Source organism: Balaenoptera borealis, assembly GCF_965194805.1.
Source record: "Balaenoptera borealis genome assembly, chromosome: 5".
NCBI lineage: Eukaryota > Metazoa > Chordata > Mammalia > Artiodactyla > Balaenopteridae > Balaenoptera > Balaenoptera borealis.
The window spans coordinates 140,070,287-140,098,103 of NC_138862.1; the positions used below are offsets into that span (position 1 = coordinate 140,070,287).

General features: G+C 43.5%; 1 protein-coding gene and 2 pseudogenes across 4 annotated transcripts in view; all 3 read left to right on the top strand.

The window, feature by feature from the left end:
* LOC309629083 (centromere protein U pseudogene) overlaps positions 1–27,817 on the top strand; it is a 385,624-nt pseudogene that overhangs the window by 176,690 nt on the left and 181,117 nt on the right. The gene's annotated exons all lie outside the window — the stretch shown is intronic.
* KAT2B (lysine acetyltransferase 2B) overlaps positions 1–27,817 on the top strand; it is a 103,298-nt gene that overhangs the window by 8,884 nt on the left and 66,597 nt on the right. For both annotated transcript variants that reach the window (XM_082392658.1, XM_082392659.1), the window contains exon 2: positions 24,796–24,922. In XM_082392658.1, coding sequence (XP_082248784.1) covers positions 24,796–24,922 — 127 coding nt within the window. The remainder of the gene's footprint in view (positions 1–24,795; positions 24,923–27,817) is intronic.
* LOC309629110 (small nuclear ribonucleoprotein E pseudogene) lies at positions 17,887–24,768 on the top strand (annotated as a pseudogene). Its single transcript has one exon. The product of its transcript is annotated as a small nuclear ribonucleoprotein E pseudogene (transcript).

Here is a 27,817-nt window from a genome sequence, read left to right on the forward strand (position 1 = left end):
TACTTGTGTGTGCATGTACACGGAGGTGTTATACCTGTACCATGTAGTTATTCATGTAACATTTATTTCCGTGGGCTGCTCTGGAAGATTGCCACTCAGGTAGCTCCTGCCCAAACCCCTTATGACAACTCATTACCTAGTTATCATTGAAATAGAATCAAATCCTTTATAATGATGAATTGCTTTCATCTCGGGCTTCTAATTGGCATGCTGGTACCCCCTGCATCGCACACTTTTCTTCTCCAGGTATTGGTGTGGCTTGTTGTTAAAACTCATTCTGGTCTGTTCTCACATGCCAGCTTCTCAGAGATGCCTCCTGACCGCTCCCCCACCCTGCCAAAGTAGCAGTACCCCATCACTCTATAATTTTACCTTGGTTTGCTTTCCTTTATTGCATTTGCCAATACTTGGAAATCACATATAGTTTCTTGTCTGTTTCCCTTATGACAATGGAAGTTCCCTGAAGCAAGGACTTTGGTTCATTCCGTATCCCAGGTCCATGGACCATGTACACAGTGGGTGTTCAATCCATATTTGTTGACTAAGTGGGTCATATTCACAGGCTTTGTGAGGTTGGAGGAGAGGAAGTTTTGTTTTAAAGACAAGGAAACTGGGGCCCAGGGAGGTTTGGTAACTTGCCCGCAGCCATGTGGTCAGCAGCAGGGCAGCCCTGAGCTGGGGCTGGAACAGCATCTCCTGATACTCAGCTCACGGGGACCTGATGACACGCGGTACTTGTCTGATGGCCTGGACTTCTGCTCAAGACAGAGCAAGAAGGAATCAAACCCACTTTTAATCCTCCTCTGAGTGAATGATGTGAACTTCTCTGACCTGCATTTCCTCGCCTGCAAATTAAAATGAAATTTGCACAAGGGGATTGTGAATATTGTAAGACCAGCGGGTTAAAACCTACGGGGGGGGGGCGGGTGGAAAGGCCCTACTGTATATTCTAAAAGTCTAAATTATGCTAGTGAACTAAAAAGATCGCCTATAAAGGTATGTTTTCTAACTACTATTTATATTTTTTGTTCCTTTGCTGTCCACTTAAACTAAAGGCTACAACAGGCTTTCTTTAATTTGTTCTTCTGTTTGTACCCAGAGGCCCAGACACAGGGCTTATTATTATTATTATTATTATTTTAATTAATTAATTAATTTTTGCCTGTGTTGGGCCTTCGTTGCTGCATGCCGGTTTTCTCTAGTTGCAGCGAGCTGGGGCTACTCTTTGTTGCAGTGCACGGGCTTCTCATTGCGGTGGCTTCTCTTGTTCTGGAGCATGGGCTCTAGGCACGCAGGCTTCAGTAGTTGTGGCACGCTGGCTCAGTAGTTGTGGCTCGCAGGCTCTAGAGCACAGGCTCAGTAGTTGTGGCACATGGGCTTAGTTGCTCCGCGGCATGTGGGATCTTCCCGGACCAGGGCTTGAACCCGTGTCCCCTGCATTGGCAGGCGGATTCTTAACCACTGCGCCACCAGGGAAGCCCTGGGCTTATTTTTTTTAATCAGGAGACAAATGCATTGATTTTGGAAAAAAAGTGGGAACGATGTCGCTAGTGATCCCCTTGGCCTGACACACCACCTAACCTCAGGAGGAGGCTTTCTGTAATCTCTTCAGTGACCTCAGGTGTGTGGAGATATTCCCATGAACTCGACACCATCCTAAGAAGCCCCCGCGTGCCCTGGGCCTGCGCAGCCGTCTACGAGGCTTCTGTGGTACACAGGAGATTCCAGAAGTACAGGGATGATACCTGACTAATACTCTAGTGATTGATGGCCGCGGCCGCTCCGTCTATTGTTTGCATTCGCTCTAACAAGCTGGTGTTGAAACTGGCTGGCAGAATGCCAGGGGAGCCAAGGTCAGCGTACTCTGAAACAGCGAAGTGAGTCACGGGAGCCAGGACTTGCACGTTGCACATGCCCACAGGAGCACCTGACTCGCCCACCTCCAGGGGAACATGTAGTGGCCAGCTGCCTGTGCCCGGCTCTGTCCTAGGTGTGTGGTGAGTGACAAAAGGACGTGCAAGCCACAAGGAGTCCTCGTCTCGCTGGGGAGACAGACAGGAACGGAAAGAAAAATGGAAGCGAATAATCAGGCACGAAGTCCATGCAAAGAGAAAGCGTCACGAGCTGGGGCGGGTGGGAGCGGAGGTGAGGGGCCCAGCCCAGGTGGAGCGAACGGTAGAAAGCAGAGCGGAAGGGAGCAAGGCATCAGAGTGGTTTAGAACGCGGACCTGGGCAACAGGTTGGCCCAGCTGGAATCCTGATGTGCTGCTATCTTGCTCTGAGACTGTGGGGAGATTCCGTACCCTTCACAAGCCTCAATTTCAGAGCTGTAAAGTGGAGAGAGCGTTATTGTCAACTTTTTCCCATTGATCCAACAACTTGTTCTTGAATGTGTCAGGCGTTGATTCAGATGCTGGGGATACAGTGACCGATGGGTCCTCGCTCTTGGAGACCTTGCTTTCTGGTAGCAGAAGCAGACCGTAAACAAGAAAATAACAGAAAGTGGTAAGTGCCGCACACACAGAGAATGAAAACAGAGACATAGGTGAGAACCCCTGGGGAGCTCCTTCAGATGTGTGCCTGGAAAGCTCTCTCTGAAGAGGGGACACGTCCTGGGCCAGAATGATGACAGGAAGCCAGCTCTGCGTGGGGTGCGAGGGGAGAGGGAGGTGCAAAGACCCTGGGCCCCGAGAGGCCTTGGCAGGGTCAAGGGCAGCCAGGCGACCAGCGTGGCTGGTTGGGGGTGGGCGTGGGATGAGCATAGATGAGGTGAAGAAGAAGTAGATGGGGCCAGGTTGCCAGAGTATAATTTTCACACAGTGAAATGATCTGATCTCCACCTCTGAGCACTTTCAACAAATGCATATCAAGACCCAAACAGTTTCGTCACCCTAGAAATTTCCCTACTGCTCCTTGACCTTCGTATCCCTCTCCTCCCGGAAGCAACCACTGATCTACTTTGTGTCACCGCAGGTTAGTTTTGATATTCTAGCATTTCTTATAAATGATACCACATAGTACACACTATTCTTTTTTTCACTCCGCTCGGGATTTTGGGGATTCATCCATGGTGTTGCATGCATCAGTAGTTAACTTCTTTTTATTGCTGAGAAATACTCCACGGTACGGATGTACCACAGTTTATCTGTCTACCTGTTGACGGACATCTGGGCTGTTTCCAGTAGATTCAGAGAAAACCTGCATTTTCAAGCATCTCCTTTGGCTGCTCTGAGGAGAATAAAGCGTTTAAGAGAAAGAGTGGAAAAAGAGGGCCAGTTGAAGTTATTGCAGTCTAGGTATACGTGGATGGTGGCTTGGATGAGGGTGGTAGCAGTGGAGGGGTGAGAAGGAGACAGTTTGGGGCTGGGTTATGAGTTTAGAAGCAACAGGATTTGATTTATTGGCAGGGTGGGTGGGAGGCATGCGAAGAAAGGACAGAAGTGAATGTAATGTCTGGGTTGCTGGCCTGAGCAGCTGAAAGGATGGTAGTTCCATTTATCAAGATTTGTGACCACCTAGAGGGGTGGGATAGGGAGGGTGGGAGGGAGACTCAAGAGGGAGGGAATATGGGGATATATGTATATGTATAGCTGATTCACTTTGTTATACAGCAGCAACTAACACAACATTGTAAAGCAATTATACTCCATTAAAGATGTTTAAAAAAAAAAAAATGGGTGAGACCGTGGGAGAAGCATATTGGGGTGGGTGAGAGTCAAGAATTCTTTCACGGATGTGTTAACATATATCTCTTAGTCAAGTGTTGTTTTGACGATAAAGTGAGGTAGTCCATTTAGCAGTTGTGTATAATATCTGGAACATTCTTTTTTTAAATAAATTTATTTATTTTATTTATTTTTGGCTGCATTGCATCTTCGTTGCTGTGCCCGGGCTTTCTCTAGTTGCAGCGAGCGGAGGCTACTCTTCATTGTGGTGCGTGGGCTTCTCATCATGGTGGCTTCTCTTGTTGCGGAGCACGGGGTCTAGATGCACGGGCTTCAGTAGTTGTAGCACGTGGCCTCAGTAGTTGTGGCGCACGGGCTAAGTTGCTCTGTGGCATGTGAGATCTTCCCAGATCAGGGCTCGAACCCATGTGCCCTGCATTGGCAGGCGGATTCTTAACCACTGCGCCACCAGGGAAGCCCAATATCTGGAACATTCTAAATGCTCAGCAGATGGTATCTACTATTATAGTTAAAAGCAATGCTAAGTAAACCTAAGTGTCCATCAATAGAGGAATGGATAAAGAAGATGTGGTACATTATACAATGGAATATTACTCAGCCATAAAAAAGAATGAAATAATGCCATTTGCAGCAACATGGATGGACCTAGAGATTATCATACTAAGTGAAGTAAGTCAGACAAAGACAAATACCATATGATATCACTTATATGTGGAATCTAAAAAATAGTACATGTGAACTTATTTACAAAACAAACTCACAGACAGAGAAAACAAACTTATGGCTACCAAGGCAGGGGGAGGGATAAGCTGTGAGTATGGTTTCAACATATACACAATACTATATATAAAATAGATGAACAATAAGGACCTATTGTATAGCACAGGGAACTATATTCAATATCTTGTGATAACCTATAGTGGAAAAGAATAGAAAAAAAGACTATAGATATATACATATATATGTATAACTGAATTACTTTTCTGTACACCTGAAACTAACACAGTATTGTAAGTCAACTGTACTTAAAAAAAAAAACAAACAAAAAAGCAGTGCTAAGTAATAATTATTGATCTTAATAAAGCAACTAGCCCAACTGGGGAAAAAGGAAAAACGAGTAAATGGAAATCGTGGGAAATAGGATCCACTGGGTAAAGAAGAAAAGAGTTGATAGAAGGTCTTGAATTTCAAGTAGAAAAAGTCAAACTGAATCCACTTACTAATAGTCTTTGCACTTTAAGACAGAGGAGACGAGATATTTTAGAGCAAGGAGGTCTAGGTTTTGGTCTTTGCTCCTCTGCCAGCTGGGTGAATGCAAAGCCACACCCTTCTCTAAGGACTGAATCACTGGCCCTTCCTACGGGGCTATTGGGTGGGGAAAATAGGATGATGTAGGCGAAAATTGCCTTGGGAAGTATCAGACAGAAGTGTTTGACATTATTCAATGGCATTTTAGAGTAGAGCCATGTGTGCAGTAGGTGTTATATGGAAGGTGGGAGTGGGAAGAGATTGAAGGTGGGGAGGAGGCTGGTCCTTCTAACTGGCTAGTAAGGGCCTGACCTAGGGCCTTGGCAGTGAGAAAGGAGAAGGTATAAATCTGGCAAAGACTTTGAAAGGAGAATCAGGTGGCCTTGGGTGAGGGCCTTGAAAGCAGATGTATCGCCTTCAGGAGCTGGGAGAAAAGCCTAATGCCTGTGTAGGGAATAGCATCGTTGAAAAGGGGGTGTTGGAGTTGGGGGCAAGCCTTCAAGTAAAACCTGGGCCGAGATGCCAGGTGTGGGCAGTTGGGAACGTGGGCTGGACGCTCTGCTCTGCAGGTTGTGCTGGTTAAGGGGACTTGCGAGGCATCAGCCCAGATACTGGCTGACACTCTTAAGAGCGTGAGCCGGCCCAGGATGCAGCGTATATGGCGCTGTTTATTTTGCTCGTCCTGATTGATTTGGTGTCAAGACAGCAGGCTGAGGAGTGAGACATTCTGTCAGTCAGCTGGTTGCCTGGGCTGCTCAGTGCCAGCCAAGCAATTTGAGGAATCTTCCCACTGCGTTGGAGGCTGAGCTGACTGCTTTGGCAGGTTTCACCGGTGAAGTCCGAGATGGAGGGTGCGTGTATGAAAAGACTCCAGGAATTGTCTGGGCTTCAGGGTTCCGGGGCACCAGTTTCTTGGCCCTGGTACCACTCAGGACCTCTTGAGGCCCTTCCAAGGGTGATGCATGTTTCGGTTTGGCTCTGGAGAGATGACTCAGACATAAGGAAGGGTCTGGCCCACCCCTAGGCCGTTTGGTAGCACTGGAGTCATTCTAGCACCTTCTGAGACCATGCCTGAGGGTCCTGGGCCTTGGGTTCAGTCAAATCTGATTATTTAGCATAAAGAGTGCAGTTCCTTATTGAAGTCCAGCACAGACACAGGGATTTCTTCCAGACCCAGAGGTCTCCTCCTGAAGGTTTTCTGTTGATTGGACGTTGGTGCCTCGTGGAGGGCCTGCAAGGATGTTGTTTGAATAGGGTGTCCGTACCTGCTTGTCTTGTCCTGGGTCATTTCCTCAGGCTCGACCACTCTCTTCTCCTCTGTACCCTTGACCCCTCTCTTCAATATTTGTTCTTCTGGTTCCTTGTGGCTTTCCAGACCAAAATGGCACCCTTAATTAAGGTCTTCAGAGACGCTTCTGCTCTGAATTACCTCGCCGGTTATCTAGTCTCCCCTTCCGATTCTGTTTTCACTCTCAATTCCAGGCACATTTGATCTCCTGAGGGAAGACTCCCTCCCCCACTCCCACTTCATTCTTTTCACTTGTACTAAAAGTCACCAAATTTTAAGAATCCCGGTTTCCAGTCGTAACTTTACGGTGTCTGCTGGCTGTCCGTGGGCAGCTGTGTCAGCTGGAAGGATTATCACACAGTGAAGAGAGAAAAAGTGTTCACGTCCCAGAAAGGATTCCTTAGCCCGTTAAATTTAAACTGTATATGGAAAGCTCACGTTAATCCAGGGAGAGGAGAGAGGTGTTAACACCCACACGCCCGAGACCATCTTTTTCCTTTGCATCTTTGCTACTCCAAGTGTGGTCCTCACCTGGGAACTTTTTCGAAATGCAGCATCTTGGGCCCCGCCCTGGCCCTACTGATTCTGAATCTGCGTTTTAACAAGATCGCCTAGGTAATTCAGGAGTAAAGTTTGAGAAGCACTGCTGCAAATCCCACGAGCATTATTCAGACTACTTCCACAGCAGTTCACTTCTAAAGGGAACATTTATTGGAATCACAGCTCATACAGCAGACTCTGGGTGTTGCTGCTGTTTTAAAATAGGATTAAAAGAATTTTCTTCCGGAAGGAATGCATGCACACAGTTAAGAGCAAAATTCAGACTGCTCGCAATGGTGGCCAATGAAAATTTAGACACTCACCCCAGCCTTCCCCAGCCCCAGGCTCACTCCTCAGTCCCTTGGACTAATTTCCAGAAATTGTTGGTCTCCCCTCCGCCACCCTCCTGAGGCTGCATCTTACATTTTCTACTAGAATTCGAGGAGGGGAACTAGAGTCACTGTACAGAAATCCATTTTCGATTCTGATGAGGCTCGAATGAATTTGTAAACAGGCCAGAAAACTGCATGGCAGCAGGTCAAAGGTGTTGGGTGAGGGAGTCTGAAAGGAACGCCAGCAACACGGCTTTATTATTAGCAAGTTTTAATTGTTTCACACTCTCCACTAATTTTAAAAACAGGGCGGCCTACTTAATGACTTATTTCTGTCATTTGCTGTTTCTCTTTTGCTGGGACAGATTCTGCCAGCAGAGGTGTGGCCACCTAGATGCTCTGAGTTCTTTTGCTTTTTTCTATCTGAAAGGACAGAGGTGGAGACCCCCATGTGCTGGTCTTTTATTATGATGATGATTTTTAATGTAGCTTATTAAGCTTCTTTAATTTGTATTTGAGAAAATAAGCCTCAATTTTGGGACGCGCTTTGGGGAAACTCCGTAGAAGACTCATATTTGAAGTGATAATTTAATAGCAAGTTCTTGCCCTTTTAAAAGACAGTTTTATTGAGGTATCATTTGCATGCCATAAATTCCTCTGGTTTTAAGCATGCAATTCAGTGATTTTTAGGAAATTGAGTTGTACAGTCATCACCAAAATCCAGGTTTCCATTACCCCAAAAAAGATCCTTGTGTCCCTTTGCAGTCAACCCTGTTTGCACCCCCCAGCCCCAGACTACTAATTGACTTTCTATCTCTATACATTTGCCTTTTCTGGACATTTATATAAATGGAATTGTACAATACATGGTCTTTTGCGACTGGCTTCTTACACTTAGCATAATGTTTTTGAAGTTCATCCATGCAGTAGCTTGTATCAACACTTCATTCTTCTTTACTGCCAAGTAACATTCCAGTGTATGGATATGCCACATTTTGTGTATGAACCAGTTCACCAGTTGATGGACTTTTGGTTTCTTTCCACTTTTTGGCTAGTATGAATCACGTTACTGTGGATGTTTTCAAATCTGTTGGGTAGATACCCATGGGTGGGTTTGCTGGGTCAGGTGATAAATTTACGCTTAACTTTAAAAAGATTATTACTTTTTAAAGTTGTGGCAGAATACACATCACATGAAATTTATCATCGTAACCATTTTTAAGTGTACAGTTCAGCGGCACAGAGAAATTCACTACGTTGTGCAGCCATCACCACCGTCTCTGCTTAGAATTCATTTCATCCTGCAAAACTGAAACTCTGTACCCACTGAACAGTAACTCCCCATGGCTCTGTCCACTCATCTCCTGCCGACCTCCATTATTCTCTCTGTCTCTATGATTTGACTCCTTTTCAGTCTGTTGATTATGTTCTTTTGGTGCACAGAAGTTTAAAATTTTGATTAAGTCCTTTTTTTTTTTTTTTTTTTTTTGCTGCATTGTGCGGTTTGCGGGATCTTATTTCCCCAACCAGGGATCGAACCCCGGGCCGCCTGCGGTGGAAGTGCCAAGTTCTAACCACTGGACCCCCAGAGAATTCCCAGTTAAATCCTATTTTTTGTTGTTGTTGCCTTTGCTTTTGGTGTCATATCCAAGAAGTCATTGCCAAATTGAATGTCATGCAGCTTTCCCCCGTATTTTCTCCTAAGAGTTTTATAGTTTTAGGTTTTATGTTTAGGTTTTTGATCCATTTGAAGTTAGTTTTTGTATATGGTGTAAGGTAAGGGTCCAACAATTTCATTCTTTTGCATGTGAATGTCCAGTTTTTCCAGCATCATTCGTCGAAAAGACTGTCCTTTTCCCATTGAATGGTCTTGGCACCCTTGTCGAGAATCATTTGACCATATATGTGAGGGTTTATTTTGGGGTTTTCTATTGGTTTAACTTTTTAAGAAACTGCCAAACGGCTTCCAAAGCAACTGCACCGTGTTACAATCCCCTCCAACAATGTGTGAGGATTCCCACTTTCTCATATCCTTGACAAAATTTATTACCTGCTCTTTTTTTTTTTTAAATTTTGTTGTGCTGGGTCTTAGTTGCAGCAGGCAGTCTCCTTACTTGTGGCTCAAGGACTCCTTAGTTGCAGCAGGCGGGCTCCTTAGTTGCGGCATGAGAACTCTAGTTCCCTGACCAGGGATTGAACCCAGGTCCCTTGCATTGGGAGAACAGAGTCTTAACCACTGCGCCACCAGGGAAGTCCCCTTACCTGCTCTTTTGATTAAAGCCGTCCTCGTAGGTGTGAAGTTGTATCTCATTATGGTTTTGATTCTTGACCTTTGAACATTCTGCCTTTGTCCAGCCTGAAACAGAGAGGTAGTAAAACGGAGTGAGGAAACCCTCCCTCCCTCCGCCCGACACACACACAACCACAGGACCAGTTATCTGCCTGAACACACTTAGTCCTTCTGCAGGGTAGACTGAATAAGCTCGGGCAAGTGTCTTAACATCTTAGAGCCTCAGCTTTCTCTTCTGAATAATGGGAATAATAAATCCCTTTCTCGAGACTTCTCTGGCAGTCCAGTGGTTAAGACTCCGAGCTTCCACTGCAGGGGGCGTGGGTTCGATCCCTGGTTGGGGAGCTAAGATCTCACCCGTGCCATGTGGCACGGCCAAAAAAAAAAATCGCTTTCTCACACAAGGTGAGGTACGAACAAGTATACAAGTGCCTTTTTTTTCTGGTGCTTAATAAATGTTGGATTCACAGTTTTACTGCCTACATTTCCCATCTGTGTGATTTTGCTGTGGGACAGCCCTGTCCCTGATTTAACTTTTCCAGCAAATATGACTTTCCAGCATTTTAAGCATAACAGAGCCCCGCTAGCAGCTTGGCCACCTCTCTCCGGTTCCAATGGATGCAACCCAAATATCTTCACGCTCTTGTCTCTCATCGACGCGGCGTGAACTGGGAATACCCTGCTCCCTTGTCTGCCTGTCCTCTGGGTCGTGATCACTTGTTTATCCGGTTTTGCTTCCTTCTCTTCATCCGTCCTGGCTTCTGTGTACCCTGACAAAATCTGGTGCATTCTCTTGACCTCTCCCCCCTGGATCCTGTTGGGGCAAAAACCATGTTTATCCTAGGCCTGTTTATTCCTAGCAATGAGGTGGCCTTTCCTTTCTCGGTGCCGCCACGTCTGCAGAGACTTGCCCCCGGGTTGGGGGGGGGGGAGGGGAGATGCGCTCCCCCTGGCAGCCTCCCCGCCTGTGCCTGGGTTGCTAGCTGCGGTGGTAATTGGCTTGGCAGTGCACGCCCTAAAAGGTTGTGCTGCAGCTGATACTTTGTTGAAGCTGCAAGGCCAACCCCCTTGGGAGTTCCCTGAAACAGCAGCTGTCTTGTCTTATTAAGGAGAGACATGGGAAAGGTGTTTTGAAGGGAGACGTCTTATCTCAAAGCACAGTGGCTGGGCCTGAGCATCTGGAAGGGAGATAGGAAGGCCAAGGCAGAGGGCAGGGTGGCAGCAGCTTGGGACGCTTGGCAGAAAATGCTTCGCTGGCAGTTGAGGATAATGGTTGAATGTTTTCCAAGGACATAATATGTCCCCTTCAGTAAATTGGGTAATAAGTCCCATACATATTAAAAATATTGTGCACTTAGGTTCTGAGTGTCCCATGATGCTTGTACACATGTTAGGAAGTATTTTTCATATCCTACCAACATGAAAAATTTAGAAACAAGTGAGCAAAATCGAGAGACTTCCAGATACCTCAATGGGGTATAACTTTCATCAATTAGAACCACTTAAGAAATATGGGGACTATTATATGCCTAAGCTGTTAGGGTCCATAGTGAAGACTTGGGTTTGAGGGGGGTGAATTCCCTTTAAACTCTAGTGCAGCAGTGTCACCAGAAGTAGAATGTGAGCCCACATCTGTAACTTGACATTTCCTAATAGCCACTTGTATTTTTTTTTTTAAATTTTCGTTGGAGTATAGTTGATTTACAATGTTGTTAGTTTCTGCTGTACAGCAAAGTGAATCAGTTATACATATAGATGTATCCACTCTTTTTTAGATTCTTTTCCCATATAGGTCATTACAGAGTATTTAGTAGAGTTCCCTGTGCTATAAAGTAGGTCCTTATTAGTTATCTATTTTATGCCACTTATATTAACTTCCTCGGGCTGCCATAACAAATGATCACAAACAAATGGTCAGAAAGTTCCTTTAATTCAGTTCTGGAGGCCAGAGGTCTGAAATCAAGGTGTCAGCAGGGCCATGCTTCCTTTGAAGGGTCTGGAAAGAATCCTTCCTTGCCTTTTCTAGCATCTGGTGGTTCCTGGAAACACTTGGCCTTTCTTGTTTTTGTTTTTGTTTTTCCCCGCGACTTTTGGGATCTTAGTTCCCCGACCAGGGATTGAACCCACACCCACGGTAGTGAAAGCGCGGACTCCTAACCGCTGGACCGCCAAGGAATTCCCCTTCCTTGGTTTTATAGTTGTGTCTCTCCAGTCTCTGCCTCAGTCTTCACATGGCATCTTCCCTGAGTGTCATTGACTCGGTTTCCAAATCTCCCTCTCTCTTTTCTCTTATAAAAATACCAGTTATTGGTTTTAGGGCCCAGTCTAAACCAGGATAATTTCATCTCAAGATCCTTAAGTAGGACTTCCCTGGCGGTGCAGTGGTTAAGAATTTGCCTGTCAATGCAGGGGACATGGGTTTAAGCCCTGGTCCGGGAAGATCCCACATGCTGCGGAGCAAACTAAGCCCATGCATCAGAACTACTGAGCCTGCATGCTGCAACTACTAAAGCCCGCGTGCCTAGAGCCCGTCCTCCGCAACAAGAAAAGCCACCGCAATAAGAAGCCTGCGCACTGCAGCAAAGAGTAACCCCCGCTCGCCGCAACTAGAGAAAGCCCGCGCACAGCAACAGAAACCCAGCACAGCCAAAAATAAATTAAAAAAAAAAAAAAAAAAGATCCTGAAGTAATCCTATTTCCAAATAAGTTCCCTTTGTGAGGTTCCAGGTGGTCCTAAACTTTGGGGGGACACTATTCGACCCACCACACCACATTAAAAAAAATGAGAGAAAACAATTCCATTTCATTAATTTTAATGTTTTATCTAATATTCCAAAATATCATTATAATATGTAAACAATATAACAGAATTCTTAACGAGATATTTTAACATTCTTTTTTCCCCCTTGGACGCTAAGTCTTTGAAATCCAGTGCATATCTTATAGTTACAATGCATCTCAACTTGGACTTTCTCTGAGGGCTGCGTAGCGGCTTGTGGCTGACTGCCATGTGCCGGCCAACACGCTGACAAAGCTTTTATGCTTCTCAGTGTTTTGCCCTGTACTTTCGCCCTCTCTCCTCTCTCCTCGCCCTCCCTTTACCCTCCTCTTAGTTTAAGAAATAAAAACCTACTTTGTAAAAGCTACTGGGTCCCCAAGACTCAGTGGAGGAGGCCGAGTTAGCCAGTTTTGAAAGAAAAGTCCTTTATTCAGTTACCTTTTTAAGCTTCGGGGTTCATTGTTGTACAGCTTATTAAGCACTTCTATCACAAGTGGCTTAAATAAATGTGGTTAATATTTGGGATGTAACATTTTTTACTGAGTAGGCTATTGGGAGGAATCTCCCGGCCATGAGATTTGTGACCCACCCCTTTAGCAGCCCCTCCATGAACGTGGCATTATTCTGTCCTGTTAAGACAAGAAGAGGCACAAACTTTCCTTTCTGGGCTGATTGCTCTGAGTCTTTTGCAATCACGAAGTTAAGATTAATATCTCTAAAAATCTGTATTGTCTTCTCCAAGAGTTGCAAGCGTGTTACTTTTTGGCTTGAACCTCAGTGAGGGGAGGGGCTAGTTTATAAGCAGCCCCACAGGGAGAAGAGTTTTGGATCCTTGAATTCTTAAATGTGGTCTGTGATAAGGAGGCGGTTTCCACCCTCCCTCACACAACTGATGCATACTGAGCCTCTGTTACTGTTGTTGGAATCTCTCCGGAATTATGTTTTCCCTTCAGAGGAATCAATGTTAAAGAAAATTAGCAAGCAACCCATGAATATGAATACCACAGAGAAGAATATAGAGTACAGTGGGAATGTCCCTTCCCCTCCCCAACTTTTGCGCCGTCCCCCATAAGTATGTATCTGTCTAGGTCCTCTGTATACCCACCCACATTCATATATATATACACACACACACATTTTTTTGGCTGTGTCGCCTGCCTTGCGGGATCTAGTTTCCCCACCAGGGATCGAACCTAGGCCCTTGGCAGTGGAAGTGCAGAGTCCTAACCACTGGACCACCATGGAATTCCCCACATTCGTATATATTTAAATTGCTTATTCATTTATTTTTAAAAAACATACATCAGATTATGGTATATATTGTTCCGTGGTTTGCCTTTTCTGCCATTTACCGGGACCTAGAGAGGTTCCACATCAGCACAAATATTTAGCCGCCTTCTTTTTTTTTTTTTAAACCATATTTAAAAAAATTGAAGTATAGTTAATTTACAATGTTGTGTTAGTTTCAGGTATACAGCAAAGTGATTCAGTTTATATTGTACATACATACATATATACTTTTTAAAATAAACTTATTTATTTTTGGCTGCGTTGGGTCTTCGTTGTGGTGTGCGGGCTTCTCATTGCGGTGGCTTCTCATTTCAGACCAGACCACGGGCTCTAGGAGCGGGCTCCAGTAGTGGTGGCTCATGGGCTCAGTAGTTGTGGCTCACGGGCTTAGTTGCTGCACAGCATGTGGGATCTTCCTGGACCAGGGATCAAACCTGTGTCCCCTGCATGGGCAGGAGGATTCTTAACCACTGCGCCCCCAGGGAAGTCCCTATATTCTTTTTCAGATTCTTTTCCCTTATAGGTTATTACAAGATACTGAATATAGTTCCCTGTGCTGTACAGTAGGTCCTTGTTGTTTATCTGTTTTATATATAGTAGTGTGTATATGTTAATCCCAAACTCCTAATTTATCCCCCACTCCCCGCTATCCCCTCTGGTAACTTTGTTTGTTTTCTATATCTGTGAGTCTATTTCTGTTTTGTAAATAAGTTCATTTGTATCATTATTTAGATTGCACATATAAGTGATATCATATGATATTTGTCTTTGTCAGAGTTACTTCACTTAGTATGATAATGTCTAGGTCCATTCATGTTGCTGCAAATGGCATTATTTCATTCTTTCTTATGCCTGAGTAATATTCCATTGTGTATGTAATATATATACATACACAATGGAATATTACTTTATATATATATATAAATATATATATGTATCTCACATCTTTATCCATTCATCTGTCGATGGACACTTAGGTTTCTTCCATGTCTTGAGTAAGCCTTATTTTTTTTTTTTTAATTTGGCCACACTACGTGGCACGTGGGATCTTAGTTCCCTGACCAGGGTTCGAACCTGCCGCTTCCGAATGCAGCCCCTGCATTGGAAGCGCAGAGTCTTAACCACTGGACCTCCAGGGAAGTCCCTAGCCTTATTTTTGATAAAGGTGGTACAATAGTCGGTAGTAACAAGCTACATAATTTAATAAATTCTTCTCTTGATCAAATTTTAGATGGCATATATATGATATATATAAGATGACATATATATATATTTTGCTTTAATAAACAGCATACAAATATCATTGAGCACATGTGAATATTTCTGTAGGTGCCCTTCCTCATTGTGCTGTCGGGCCAAAGGGCAGGAACATTCCAATTTGACTTCCAAAAGGCTGCACCAGTGTTTCCTCCCACACATGTGTACGAGGTGCATGTTTCCCCCCCAAGATGTCAACCTTTGGTTTTTATTTTTTGGCAAACTAATTAGTGTGAGGAAATATATCACAGGGTTTTTATCTTTTATTTATTTATTTTTCTTGTTTTTGCTTTTTAAAAATTTCATCACAGGGCTTTTAATTTTTTATTTTCCCATTAATAGTTACTTTGACCACTTTGTACAGTTTTGTTTGTTATTAGCATTCATTTTTCTTGGAATCACTTGGGTTTGCCATTTTGTTTCTATCAGACTGCCTTTTCAAATTGTTTTGTAGATGATTTATATATGCTCTGGATCTTAATACTTTGATTATGGGTTTTAAGTGTATACTCTCTCAACTGATCCTGATTTACAAAATTTATAGATTAAGGAGAATTGATATCTTTACACTGTTAAGTCTTCCTATCAAGAACAATGCATATTTCTTCATTTATTCATCTTTAGTAGACAGTTGTAGTTTTTTGAATATAGGTCTTACTCATCTTGAAGTTTTGTCCCTAAGTATTTGATGGCTCTTGCTATTAGGATCTTTTTTTTCCTATTACATTTTCTGAGTGGCTATTGGTGATGGAAAAGCTTCTGAGTTTTATGTTGCTCTTATATCCAGCCAGTTTATTAATTTCTTTATTAGTTTTGATAATCTTTAAGAATTGCCTACCAATTTTCATAGTTTTTGTGTACTACTAGTACAGTGTTGAACTCTGGGCATATTCAGGGCTTTCTTGTTTTGGTGACTTTAATAGGAATGATTTTTTTTTTTGGCTGCGCCACGCGGCATGTGGGATCTTAATTCACTGACCAGGGATCGAACCTGTGCCCCCTGCATTGGAAGTGCGGAGTCTTAACCACTGGACCACCAGGGAAGTCCCAGTAGGAATGATTTTATGTCTATTTAGTACAATGTTTGCTTTCAAGTTAATATAATTTTCTTCTATACCAAATTTGCTGTTTTTTTAAAAATCAGAAATTAATGTTGAATGCTTTGAAAAGCTTTTTTGGGCATCAATCGTAATTATTTTCTCTTCCTTTAATTTGTTAATGTATCAATTGATTTGTTTCAAATGATCTGTCTTTGCATTCCTGTAATAAACTTTAGTTATTATGTACTAGTCAAGATGCATGTTGTTGGATTGTATAGTGTCAAATTTTTTAAAAATATTTATTTATTTATTTATTTTGGCTGTACCAGGTCTTAGTTGTGGCATGCAGGATCTTTGTTGCAGCGTGCAGACTTCTTAGTTGCAGCATGAGGGCTTCTTCGTTGTGGCATGTAGGATCTAGTTCCCCAACCAGGGATCGAACCCGGGCCCCCTGCATTGGGAGTGTGGAGTCTTACCCACTGGACCACCAGGGAAGTCCCCCTGTATTGTTGAATTTGATTTACAAGTATTTCATTTTTGTTTTTGTGAGGTTGGGCTGGTGACTTTTTCTGTTTTTTTGCTCTCTGTATTTTGATTTACTGTTAGGGTTATACTGAATTCATAGAATGATATGTGTTTTTTAATCTTTTTCTAATGCTTTGGCACAGTTTGCATTACCAATGACCTGGTTTCCTGCTGTCCAATATGGTAGCCACTAGCCACAAATGACAGTTGAGTACCTGAAACATGACTTGTTTGAGTTGAGATGTGCCATGTCAGATATCCCTTGGGTTTTGAAGACTTAGCATAAAAAACTATGTAAAATATCTTATTTATAATATTTTTATACCAATTCCATGTTAAAATGGTAACATTTTAGATGTTATGAAATAAATTTATTATTTAAATTAATCTCACCTACTTCTACTTTTTGAAATCTGGCTACTAGAAAATTTAAAATTTTGTCTGTGGTTCACATAATATTTATGTTGGATGACCCTTGAGAGTTAACTAGAATGTTCCTATAAAACTATCTGGACCTGGGTCCTTTTTTAGGAGTAGATTTTTGACACCCTTTTCACTTCTTCTAGGATTGTTAGAAACTTTACTACTTATTAAATCAGGTTTGATAATTTATATTCTCTGAGGGAAGTCAGGAAGTCACCTGTTTTATCTAGTTTTTCAAATTTATTGGTATAAAGTTCTACAGAGTACTTATTTAAGCTATAAAATAAATCTGTAGTTTTATGTCTTTTCTCACTTTTTTCTTTCCCCCTTGACTAATCAAGAGTTAGTCAAGAGTTTGTTTAATTTAATGGTCTTTTCAAAAACCAACCGTTTATTATACTGGGTAGGTATATGCTTTTGTTCATTATTGAGTTCCTTAAATATTTTTTGCATTAATTTCTTTTGTCTATTTTCCTTGAGTTTTTTTTTTTTTTAAACATCTTTATTGAAGTATAATTGCCTTACAATGGTGTGTTAGCTTCTGCTTTATAACAAAGTGAATCAGTTATACATATACAATATGTTCCCATTTCTCTTCCCTCTTGCATCTCCCTCCCTCCCACCCTCCCCATCCCACCCCTCTAGGTGATCACAAAGCACCGAGCTGATCTCCCTGTGCTATGCGGCTGCTTCCCACTAGTTATCTATTTTACATTTGGTAGTGTATATATGTCCATGACACTCTCTTACCCTGTCACATCTCACCCCACCCCCTCCCCATATCCTCAAGTCCATTCTCTAGTAGGTCTGTGTCTTTATTCCCGTCTTGCCACTAGGTTCTTCATGGCCTTTTTTTTTTTTTCCCTTAGATTCCGTATATATGTGTTAGCATACTGTATTTGTTTTTCTCTTTCTGACTTACTTCACTCTGTATGACAGACTCTAACTCCATCCACCTCATTACAAATACCTCCATTTCATTTCTTTTTATGGCTGAGTAATATTCCATTGTATATATGTGCCACATCTTCTTTATCCATTCATCTGTCGATGGACATTTAGGTTGCTTCCATGTCCTGGCTATTGTAAATAGAGCTGCAATGAACATTTTGGTACATGACTCTTTTTGACCTATGGTTTTCTCAGGGTATATGCCCAGTAGTGGGATTGCTGGGTCATATGTTTCCTTGAGTTTTTAAAAATTTTCCTTGAGTTTGTTACTTTTTTTCTAGATTATTGAGCGGAATGATTAGTTCATTTATTTTTAATCGTTCTGTTTTTTCCCGTAAATGCATTTAAGGGTCTTTGTTTTCCTTTATGTGTTGCCTTAACCTTTTCCCATAGGTTTTGATATATTGTGTTCTTACTGAGTGATTGTGTATATGTAACCTTGCCATTTCTTTCTCTTCACATCCACTCTGTTATAAAAATGTCCACCAAGGTCACCCCATGAGCCTTTTGAGTGACTTCCCATTGTTCTCACGTGTGGTGGGAATGGAGCTGATTGACTCTGCAAGGGGCATCACTTTTTTTTTTTTAATTTTTATTGGCGTATAGTTGATTTACAATGTTGTCTTAGTTTCTGCTGTACAGTAAAGTGAATCAGTTATACGTATACATATGCCCAGTCTTTTTAAATTTTCTTTACCCATATAGGTCATTACAGAGTATTGAGTAGAGTTCCTTGTGCTATACAGTAGGTCCTTATTAGTTATCTATTTTACATATAGTATTGTGTATGTGTCAATCCCAATCTCCCAGTTTATCCCTCCCCGCCTTCCCCCTTGCTAACCATAAGTTTGTTTTCAACATTTGTGACTCTCTGTTTTGTAAATAAGTTCATTTGTATCATTTTTTTTTAGATTCCACATATAAGCGATATCATATGATAGTTATCTTTCTCTGTCTGACTTACTTCACTTAGTATGATAGTCTCTAGGTCCATTCATGTTGCTGCAGATGACATTATTTCATTCCTTTTTATGGCTGAGTAATATTCCATTGTGTGTATATGTGTGCGTGTGTGTGTGTGTGTCTGTGTATATATATATATATACCGCATTTCCTTTATCCATTCATCTATCGATGGACATTTAGGTTGCTTCCATGTCTTGGCTATTGTGAATAGTGCTGCTGTGAACATAGGGGTGCATATATCTTTTCAAATTAAGAGTTTTGTCTGGATAATGCCCAGGAGTGGGGTTGCTGGATCATATGTATGAGGGGCATAACTTTTCATTTGTAAGCTGTCTAATCTTCTGTTCAGTAAGAGCTGTGATTCTCTAGTGATTGGGGCCAGTATCCTGAAGCTACTTTCATTGGCTGCATCCTCTTCAGGTCCTTGCTTTAAAGTATTAACTGTTGTAGTTCATCATGACTTACAGAGCTCTTGTTCCAGCTCATCCTTCACCTAACAGGGCACTCCTAGCATATTACCATCATCTTTATTACCACTTGTGTTCACTCTAGCGCCTACTCACATTCATTACTTAATGCCCCCCCCCAGTCTTGTGAGATAGGTATTTTATACTCATTTTATAGCTTGGGAAGCTTAGGGAGGTTAAGGGGTTTACCCTGGGTTCATACAGTTAGTAAATGTTGGAGCTAAGATTTGAAACCACATTTATATCACTGTGAGGCCCACCCTTCTGACCACGGCTTTGATACTGTCTACTGTCACCTGCAGCCTTTCTACCAGCTTCAACCTAAGATGAAACATTTTGCTGACCGTGAGTTTGCCTCCCTTCCTTCCCCTATCGTTGCTGTGGGTTGGTCGAGGGCAGGGTGCTGAAGGGCTGCGGAGGAAGGGGACAAGTCCTTGCAGGAGGGCTCAGAAAGGACCCCTTCCCCAGTCTCCTGCCAGCCTCTTGTGATGGAGGATTGCCTCAACCTTCCCAGCTCCCTTTTTCCTCTGCCCCTTTTCTCCATCTCTGCCCCCTTGGCTCCTCCAGAGTCTGAGGAAGCAGTATATCATGAAAGAACATCCTAGTCCTAGGGCTTTGCTGCAGGAACATCCAGTCTCATTCTCCCAGGTTATCTGGGAAAATTTCCAGGAATCTAGTTGCTAAGCAGAGCTTCAGGAGGAATAGGTATGCATTACCTATCTGATTCAATCCCAAAGGCTTATCTATTTTAGGCCAATGGTTCAACCTTTTGTTTGTAATTTAGGTTGAATTTTTACGGTAAATATTATGACATAAAAAAAGCAAGGGCGGACTTCCCTGGTGGCGCAGTGGTTAAAAATCCGCCTGCCATTTTTTTTTTGAGGTAGTGTGCGGGATAGTGTGGTATTTGTGAGCTTCCACCATGGTGTACCGGGGCCAGGGCCAGAAGGTGCAGAAGGTGATGGTGCAGCCCATCAATCTCATCTTCAGATACTTGCAAAATAGATCTCGGATTCAGGTGTGGCTTTACGAGCAAGTGAATATGTGGATAGAGGGCTGTATCATTGGTATTGATGAGTATATGAACCTCGTATTAGATGATGCAGAAGAGATTCATTCTAAAACAAAGTCAGGAAAACAACTGGGTCGGATCATGCTAACATTACTCTGCTCCAAAGTGTCTCCAACTAGAAATGATCAATGAAGTGAGAAGTTGTTGAGAAGGCAATACAGTTTTTTTAGGTGTCCTTTGTTAGAAGTGTAGTTCTAAAGCATTTATTCATATTGTTTTGCTCACCTTTATGTTATTACCAGATGACAATAAATGCTGTGGAATTGTTTTTATTAAAATATTTACATTGTTTCCTTCTAAAAAACAAAAAAAGAATCCGCCTGCCAATGCAGGGGACACGGGTTCAAGCCCTGGTCCGGGAAGATCCCACATGCCATGGAGCAACTAAGCCTGTGAGCCACAACTACTGAGCCCATGTGCCACAACTGCTGAAGCCCATGTGACTAGAGCCCATGCTCTGCAGAGATTTCTTGTGTCTCAGTATCCAGGCCTGTGAGTGTCATGCAGTGGACACTCATGGTTTGAAGAATGGATAGATGGCACAGGAAAGAAAGCAGGAAAGGCTCGTGTTTTATCTACTCTTTATTTATTTAATTTTATTTATTTATTTATTTTTGGCTGCGTTGGGTCTTTGTTGCTGCACGTGGGCTTTCTCTAGTTGTGGTGCGCGGGCTTCTCATTGCGGTGGCTTCTCTTGTTGCAGAGCACAGGCTCTAGGTGCACGGGCTTCAGTAGTTGTGGCATGCGGGCCCTAGAGCGCAGGCTCAGCAGTTGTGGCGCACGGGCTTAGTTGCTCCGCGGCCTGTGAGATCTTCTCGGACCAGGGCTCGAAGCCACGTCCCCTGCGCTGGCAGGCGGATTCTTAACCACTGCGCCACCAGGGAAGTCCCTTATCTACTCTTTTCCTTCTCCTCCCTGTGCATTCTTCCCACCACCCTGCAGATGCAGAGAGAACCCACCCCATTAGCAGTGTCTTCTGAGCTAATCCAGTCCGCACACTGTGTGAACAGCAGTGGGGAGGTCCCATCAGACCCAAGCACATACCGAGGGGTTTCTTACCTGTGGACTCAGACCTTTTTGTCCAGCCTGTTTTGTCCAAGCTGATGGCTCTTCTCGTAGATGTGGAGTGTATGGGATTGATTCAGAGCACGCTGGCTTCTCAGCTTCCTGTAACGAGGAACTTCATGCTTAACTAGGTCACCGTCTCTCTGAGAATCTGGAGTGACAGATGCTGGCTCTGGTGGGTTTAATTCTGGTCTATACAGAGTTCCTGCCAGCTTTACTTCCTGCCCCGAGCCAGCCTGCCAAAGAAGGAGACTTAGGCTGTGTTTGCTAACCTGCCAAGATGCAAAATCCATCATGTTTGTCAAAAGCCAAAGGGGTTGCTGAGGACAGACTCCCAAGTCACATGATTCCGCAGCGTTCTGAACTTTAGTCCTTATCCAGCTGACCCCAAACCCTGACATAAATCCTCGGTCTTACTAAGTTAGGAAACCCTTGACTAGGCAACTCAGCACATTTATGACAATCCCGTGTTCCCTCGGTGGGTCTCGGTGAAGGTGTTGGCGTTCCTTTCTATCCAGATAGCACAGATTGATTAAGTTCTGGATTGTATTAGGAATTATGGTGTTTCTCCGTGTGACAGAATGCATCATTGGTCCTGGACTGAAAGTTAACAGAAGAAGGAAATAGGATGATTTGCTTGTGTAATTTAGGGACAGGTAAATGGATGGAATTTTTTTTTTTTTTTTTTGCCTTAGTGATTGCCATTAAAGAAAAAGAAAAAAGCAAGTGGGGATGGTTGACCCTCATGACTAAAGGAAAAAGTGAAAGAGAAAGAAATGAGTTTGGAGACACCCTGCCTCATGTCTTTGCGCTCCGCTCCTGTCCCTGCTTCAAGCCTGGAGGCTCCTGTTTGAGAGGAAGGGAAGAGATCAAGTAACCAGGCTAAAGTCTTTATCATCGCCCGGGAGGCCTTATAGGATTCCCTGCCACGTCCACCTTACCTCGCTGTCTGCGGCTCTTTCCTTTACTTGCTGTGCTCTAGCCATGCTGGCCTTTGTGTTGAGCAGACCAGGCATGCTCGCCTTTGCGCCGGCTGTTTCCTCTGCCTGGGATGCTCTTCCGCCAGGCCCCTAATGGTCAAGCCTTTGGTTGAATGCCACCTTCTCTAAAAGGCCTGGTTAAAATTGCACATTCGATCTCACTGTTCCCCGAACCCCCCTGTATCCATCGCTCCATCTTTCTTTCCGAGCACCGTCACTCTCTGACATACTGTAAGATGTGCTTATTGGTGTTGCCTGAGGACAGGCGGGATCTTTCTTCGTTCCCTTCCATACCCAGCAAAAGTACCCGGCCCATAGTAGGCCCTCAGCACGTACTGTGGTAGTGAGTGACTCGGTATGCATAATAGTCTTTGTCTGGCTTAGAATGTAGTTCTCCGAACTCAGCGTTTCTGGCTATCACTGTTTTCTCTTCTTAGGTTTGTCCTGCTCTCCTTAATTAACTTGTTTTGTCATCACTTTTCTTTTTCCAACCAAAGGCCTTTTCGGAAAGGGCAGCAGGATCAGACCAAGCGCTCAGAGAAGCCGGGGGCTGTGGGAGCCCCTTCAAGTAGCTCTCCCACGATTAGAAGAGGAGGGGTCCCCGGGGGGGGTGGTCTCCCCCAGCCCTCCGGAGACTGTCGGGCTGCTTTCCGGAGAGCAGGTTCTCATGAGTGTCCCCCTCAAGAACACGGCCTCGGAGACCTTTCCAAGTCTCTAAGGAGGCGGATGGCTCACGGCAGAGAATTTCAGGGCCCGGCTCAGCTTAGTAGCAGAGCAATGGGGGTAACGGTAGGTCGTGCCTGGTACCTGGCCAAACAGAGGAGGGTGATGGGGGCTACTCGCGGGGGGCTGCTCTGTTGGGGTTACTGGTGTAAGGCCCTTCCTCGGGCCCATCCTTCCCCATCCGCGCTGTGATGAAATGTGAGGCGCCGTCGGGTTGGGCTTGCCAGGTTCACAGGGCCCCCTGGAGAGGACTTACCATCCAAAGCAGATTTTTCTTCTTCCACCTTGACCCTTCCTGCCTTGCCAATTATTTATTCTTTCTTTTCTTACTCTCCTATACACGCCTGTACTTCAGAAACTGTTCCTCTCTTGGAGAGTTTTCTGTGTGAGGTCAAGGCAGCAGCCATTCTGGAATTTTCTACAAATCAGATTCCTGGTAACGTCAGCCATCTGGTACACGAAGGGATGGAGGGTGGGGTGGGGGGCAGGATCCAAAGCAGGGAGGAGAGACGTCTGAGGGAACAAAAAGATCTAACACGAAGCCCAAGCACAGAAATCTACTGCGATTTGTTTCAAGGCCAGTGCTGTCCAGTGGAAGTGTAATGTGAGCCACATGTGTAATTCTGAATGTTCTGGTGGCCACGTTAAGAAAAGTAAAAAGAAGCAGGTCAAATGAATTTTAATATCTCTTATTTAACTCCATGTATCTAAAATATTGACATCTCAACATGTAATGAATATGAAAATTACTGAGACTATTTTTCCCTCGCGCCCGTCTTCTAACTCTGTGTATTTTACGCCTCCAATGCATTTCAGCGTGCACAAGCCACATTTCACGTGCGCAATAGCCACACGTGGCTTGTGACTCCCGTATTGGACAGAGCACGTAGAAGGCCCAGAATGAATCAGCTCGTGTCTCATGTTGTTCTAACAATTCATTTTTTGGTTTCCCAGCCACAGCAGATTTGAAGCAGTAAATAAGAGAGGGATGAAGTGGTGAAGGATACACCAGAAGTGGGCAGAATTCTAAGTGGCTTGAGTCATTCAGTGCAAGCCTTCCACATTGCCTTCCACAACTTACAACCCCTGAATACCCAGCATGGTAGCTTGGTAGAGTAATTGGGAATAATCGATATCTTTCCATCCTTGTCCTCTGCTTCACAACCCAAGTCATCACTGAAATGCTCAATCATGTTCGCTGTTCTCTAAGAAGGTGGGGAGGTGTGAAGTAAGTGGAAGAGGTTAAGGAAGATTTCTATCAAGCATTGCTAAAATGATAGTATTCTAGTACAGGAGGCCTGGGAAATACACAGAGGTAGAAATCCCAGACGACGTGGCGAGCCCTGTCCAATTCTACAGCTGGGACCCCCCAAAGGACCTGGAGGAACCTGCACGTGTGGCTTCAACTGCAGTATCCCTCCTCATGTCCCCAAGATTGCTGACTTCTTCAGTCCCGCGGGGCAGAGTTGCAGCTGGAGCCCCAGCTGTGTTGCAGGGACCTCAGGAGTCTGGCTCATCCCTTTGGGAAACTTCATGGATGGACTCCCTTGGAATTGACCCTCCATGGAGGCTCGTTTGGGGCGGTGTTACCCAAGTGGATGGGACGGTCCTTTTTCTGAGGCAGTACTTGGATTCCAGCCAGCAGAAAAGAAACCCAAACCAAAAACACAACAAAAAACCCAAAGGCCCAAGTCGCACACCTTCTTTGCTTTCTTTCTGTATTCGTTTCTTGTGAATACAGAGAATACTATTAAGTCTGGAGCGGGGAGGGTAGCTGTCACGTGACTAGAGTGTATTATTCGCGTGTAATACATTCAGTCCATTGCTGCCTGTTACATAACGTTGTTTCTCTATTCATTTTTTTTTTTTCTAGGCTGAGGAATCTTGTAAATGTAATGGCTGGAAAAACCCCAACCCTTCTCCCACTCCCCCCAGAGCCGACCTGCAGCAAATAATTGTCAGTCTGACGGAATCCTGCCGGAGCTGTAGCCATGCCCTCGGTGAGTTCCTAAATCTTCAAGGAGAGCAACGACGTCATTGTTGCCTGCAAGTTCTAAATTACTGAATTCGTGGGTTGAGCAGACTTGCACACCTCACCTCCATATGAGGCAACAAAAGAGACTCTTCAGCTTCGTGAATCTGCTGGGGAGGCTTCACGTGGGAGACAAATCCTGCACTGTTTGCGTGGATTCCTCATCTGTCTCTTCCCGGTTTTTCCTAAGAGCTGGTTGACTGGGACGGAGTTGGCGGGGGAGTGAGGGAGAAGGGGATTGCCAAATAAGATGAAACGTGGCAGCCAGGCTACTTAGATGAACACGTAACATGTCCTGATTCTGATTCTCATTTTTCTTATTATTTTCTGATTCCCTGAACTCTCTGGGAATGCTTCATTTTATCTTCATATTCTTTAGTTTCCTGTGTCTGCTGGCTCTTTTCTTCCTTGGGGTTGTGCTTGGTAAATATTTACTTGTGTTTTCCCTTTCAACTTTCTTATCTGTCCCTGCAAGATAATCATTGTCAGCCTGGCCAGATAGACTCTGCCAGAATCAGTCAACAGGCCTGTGCTAATATGTTTTCTGTGTCCTGATCCTAGTTTTAGGATACAGGTTTTCTTTTTAAATTGCATCTTGTTTGAGTGGGTAAGAGTTACTGAGGAATTCGTTTTCCCGAGATATTAAAATTCCAGTTCCCAAGGGATCTGGGACTCTTGTACTTATTTTACTTACTTTTCTGCCTTCAGCTATACCGGTCTCCCAGAGAACGTCTCTGTGTCCAGTTTACTGTCCAGTGTTGCAAGGACGCAGCGCCAAACATTCTCACTAATGTACTTTGGCCTTTTCCATCTGACCCTTTATAAGGGGGTGGCTCCATTTGTTCATTTATTTTTTTATTTAAACTTTATTTATTTATTTTTGGCTGTGTCGGGTCTTAGTTGCGGCACGCAGGATCTTCCATTGTGGCACGCGGGCTTCTCTCTAGGTGTGGCTCATGGGCTCCAGAGTGCCTGGGCTCTGTAGTTGCAGTGCTCTGGCTTAGTTGCCCCGTGGCATGTGGGCTCTTAGTTCCCCGACCAGGAATTGAACCTGCGTCCCCTGCATTAGAAGGTGGATTCTCAACTGCTGGACCACCAGGGAAGTCTCTATTTATTTAGACTTTTTATTTTATATTGGAGTATAGTTGATTAACAATGTCATGTTAGTTTCAGGTGTACAGCAAAGTGATTCAGTTATACATATATCTATTCTTTTTCAAATTCTTTTCCCATTTAGGTTGCTACATAATATTGAGCAGAGTTCCCTGTGCTATACAGTAGATCCTTGTTGGTTATCCATTTTAAATATAACGTGGGTACATGTCAATCCCAAACTCCCTAACTATCCCTCTCCCACACCCTTCCCCTCTGATAACCGTAAGTTCATTCTCTACATCTGTGAGTCTGTTTCGGTTTTGTAAATAAGTTCATTTGTATCATTTTTTTAAGATTCTGCCTATAAGCGATATCATATGATATTTGTCTTTGTCTGATTTACTTCACTCAGTATGACAATGTCTGGGTCCATCCATGTTGCTACAAACGGCATTATTTCATTCTTTTTTTATGGCTGAGTAATATTCCATTGTGTACATGTGCCACATCTTCTTTATCCATTCATCTGTCAATGGACATTCAGGTTGTTTCCATGTCTTGGCTATTGTGAATAGTGCTGCTGTGAACACTGGGGTACATGCATCCTTTTGGATCATGTTTTTGTCTGGATATATGCCCAGGAGTGGGATTGCAGGGTCATATGGTATGGGTGGCTCCTTTTAGCCATCATCTTTCCCTCAAGCTTCCTGCTGATATCAGATGGTGGAGCATCAGCCTTCGTTAGCCTGGAGTTTGGTCTAGTCTGAAGTGTTATTTTGTCCTCAGCTGGAGAGGATTTCAGTCCCTATAGAGCAAAAAAGTAGATACTAGCGTGATCTCCTCAGGAAGTTACTGCACTGGAGTGACCTTCTGAGAAAAGGAAATAGAGAACATCAATCTCACAAGAGAAATAAAAGCATTGATAATCACATCTATGTGTTGATTTAACTGGTGTCTCAGATAATGTAAGTTCTGATTTTTGAAGCAACCAGTGCAAAGGACAGATGCCAGAAGTCACAGGAATATCTTTGCTTTTAACTCACCTTTTCCGCAAAATCGATCCCTAAGTAATGAATCCCTTTAGAATTGCCTCAGGAAATATGATGCAGTAGAGAACTCCTTAAACACTGGACTTGAACTGTATTTGGTATTGATTGGGAAATCCTATTATCCTACGCCAATTAACATTTAAAAACAGAGTCCTTTTTCTTTGTTAGCTGCACAGATTGTCTCCTTTCTGAGCAGGTCAACACACAGGAATGCCCAAAGGCAGAAACAGCCTTTCTCAAAGAAAAGCCAACTTTGTTCCCTTTTATATTTCTTAACAAGCTTTGAAAGCAAGTACCCTTATTTGACAATACATAATCGAGAATGGAGAAAAAGGGTACATATCCTTTGACCTGACAAATCCATGCCAGAAAGTTAACCTAAATATAAATTAAGATGTGCCTTCAGATTAAAAGGACAGCTATTATAGCCATATTCATGATATTAAAAAAACTAGAAACAATCTAAATATCCCAATGGAAGAGATCCTTGGTTGAATTATGAAAATATATATTATGAAATTCAATATGGTTATTAACAAAAGATGTGTTTTGCAGCATGGAAAGATATTCTTAATGTATTATTAATGAAAAAAGCAGGTCAGAAAGCAGCCAAATTGGAGGACTGAATGACAGGATCCACCAGCGCAAGTTCAAATCCTTGCTCAACAGCCAGTAGCTGTGAGTTGCGGCATATTATGTAATCAGCCTGGCCCTCCAGT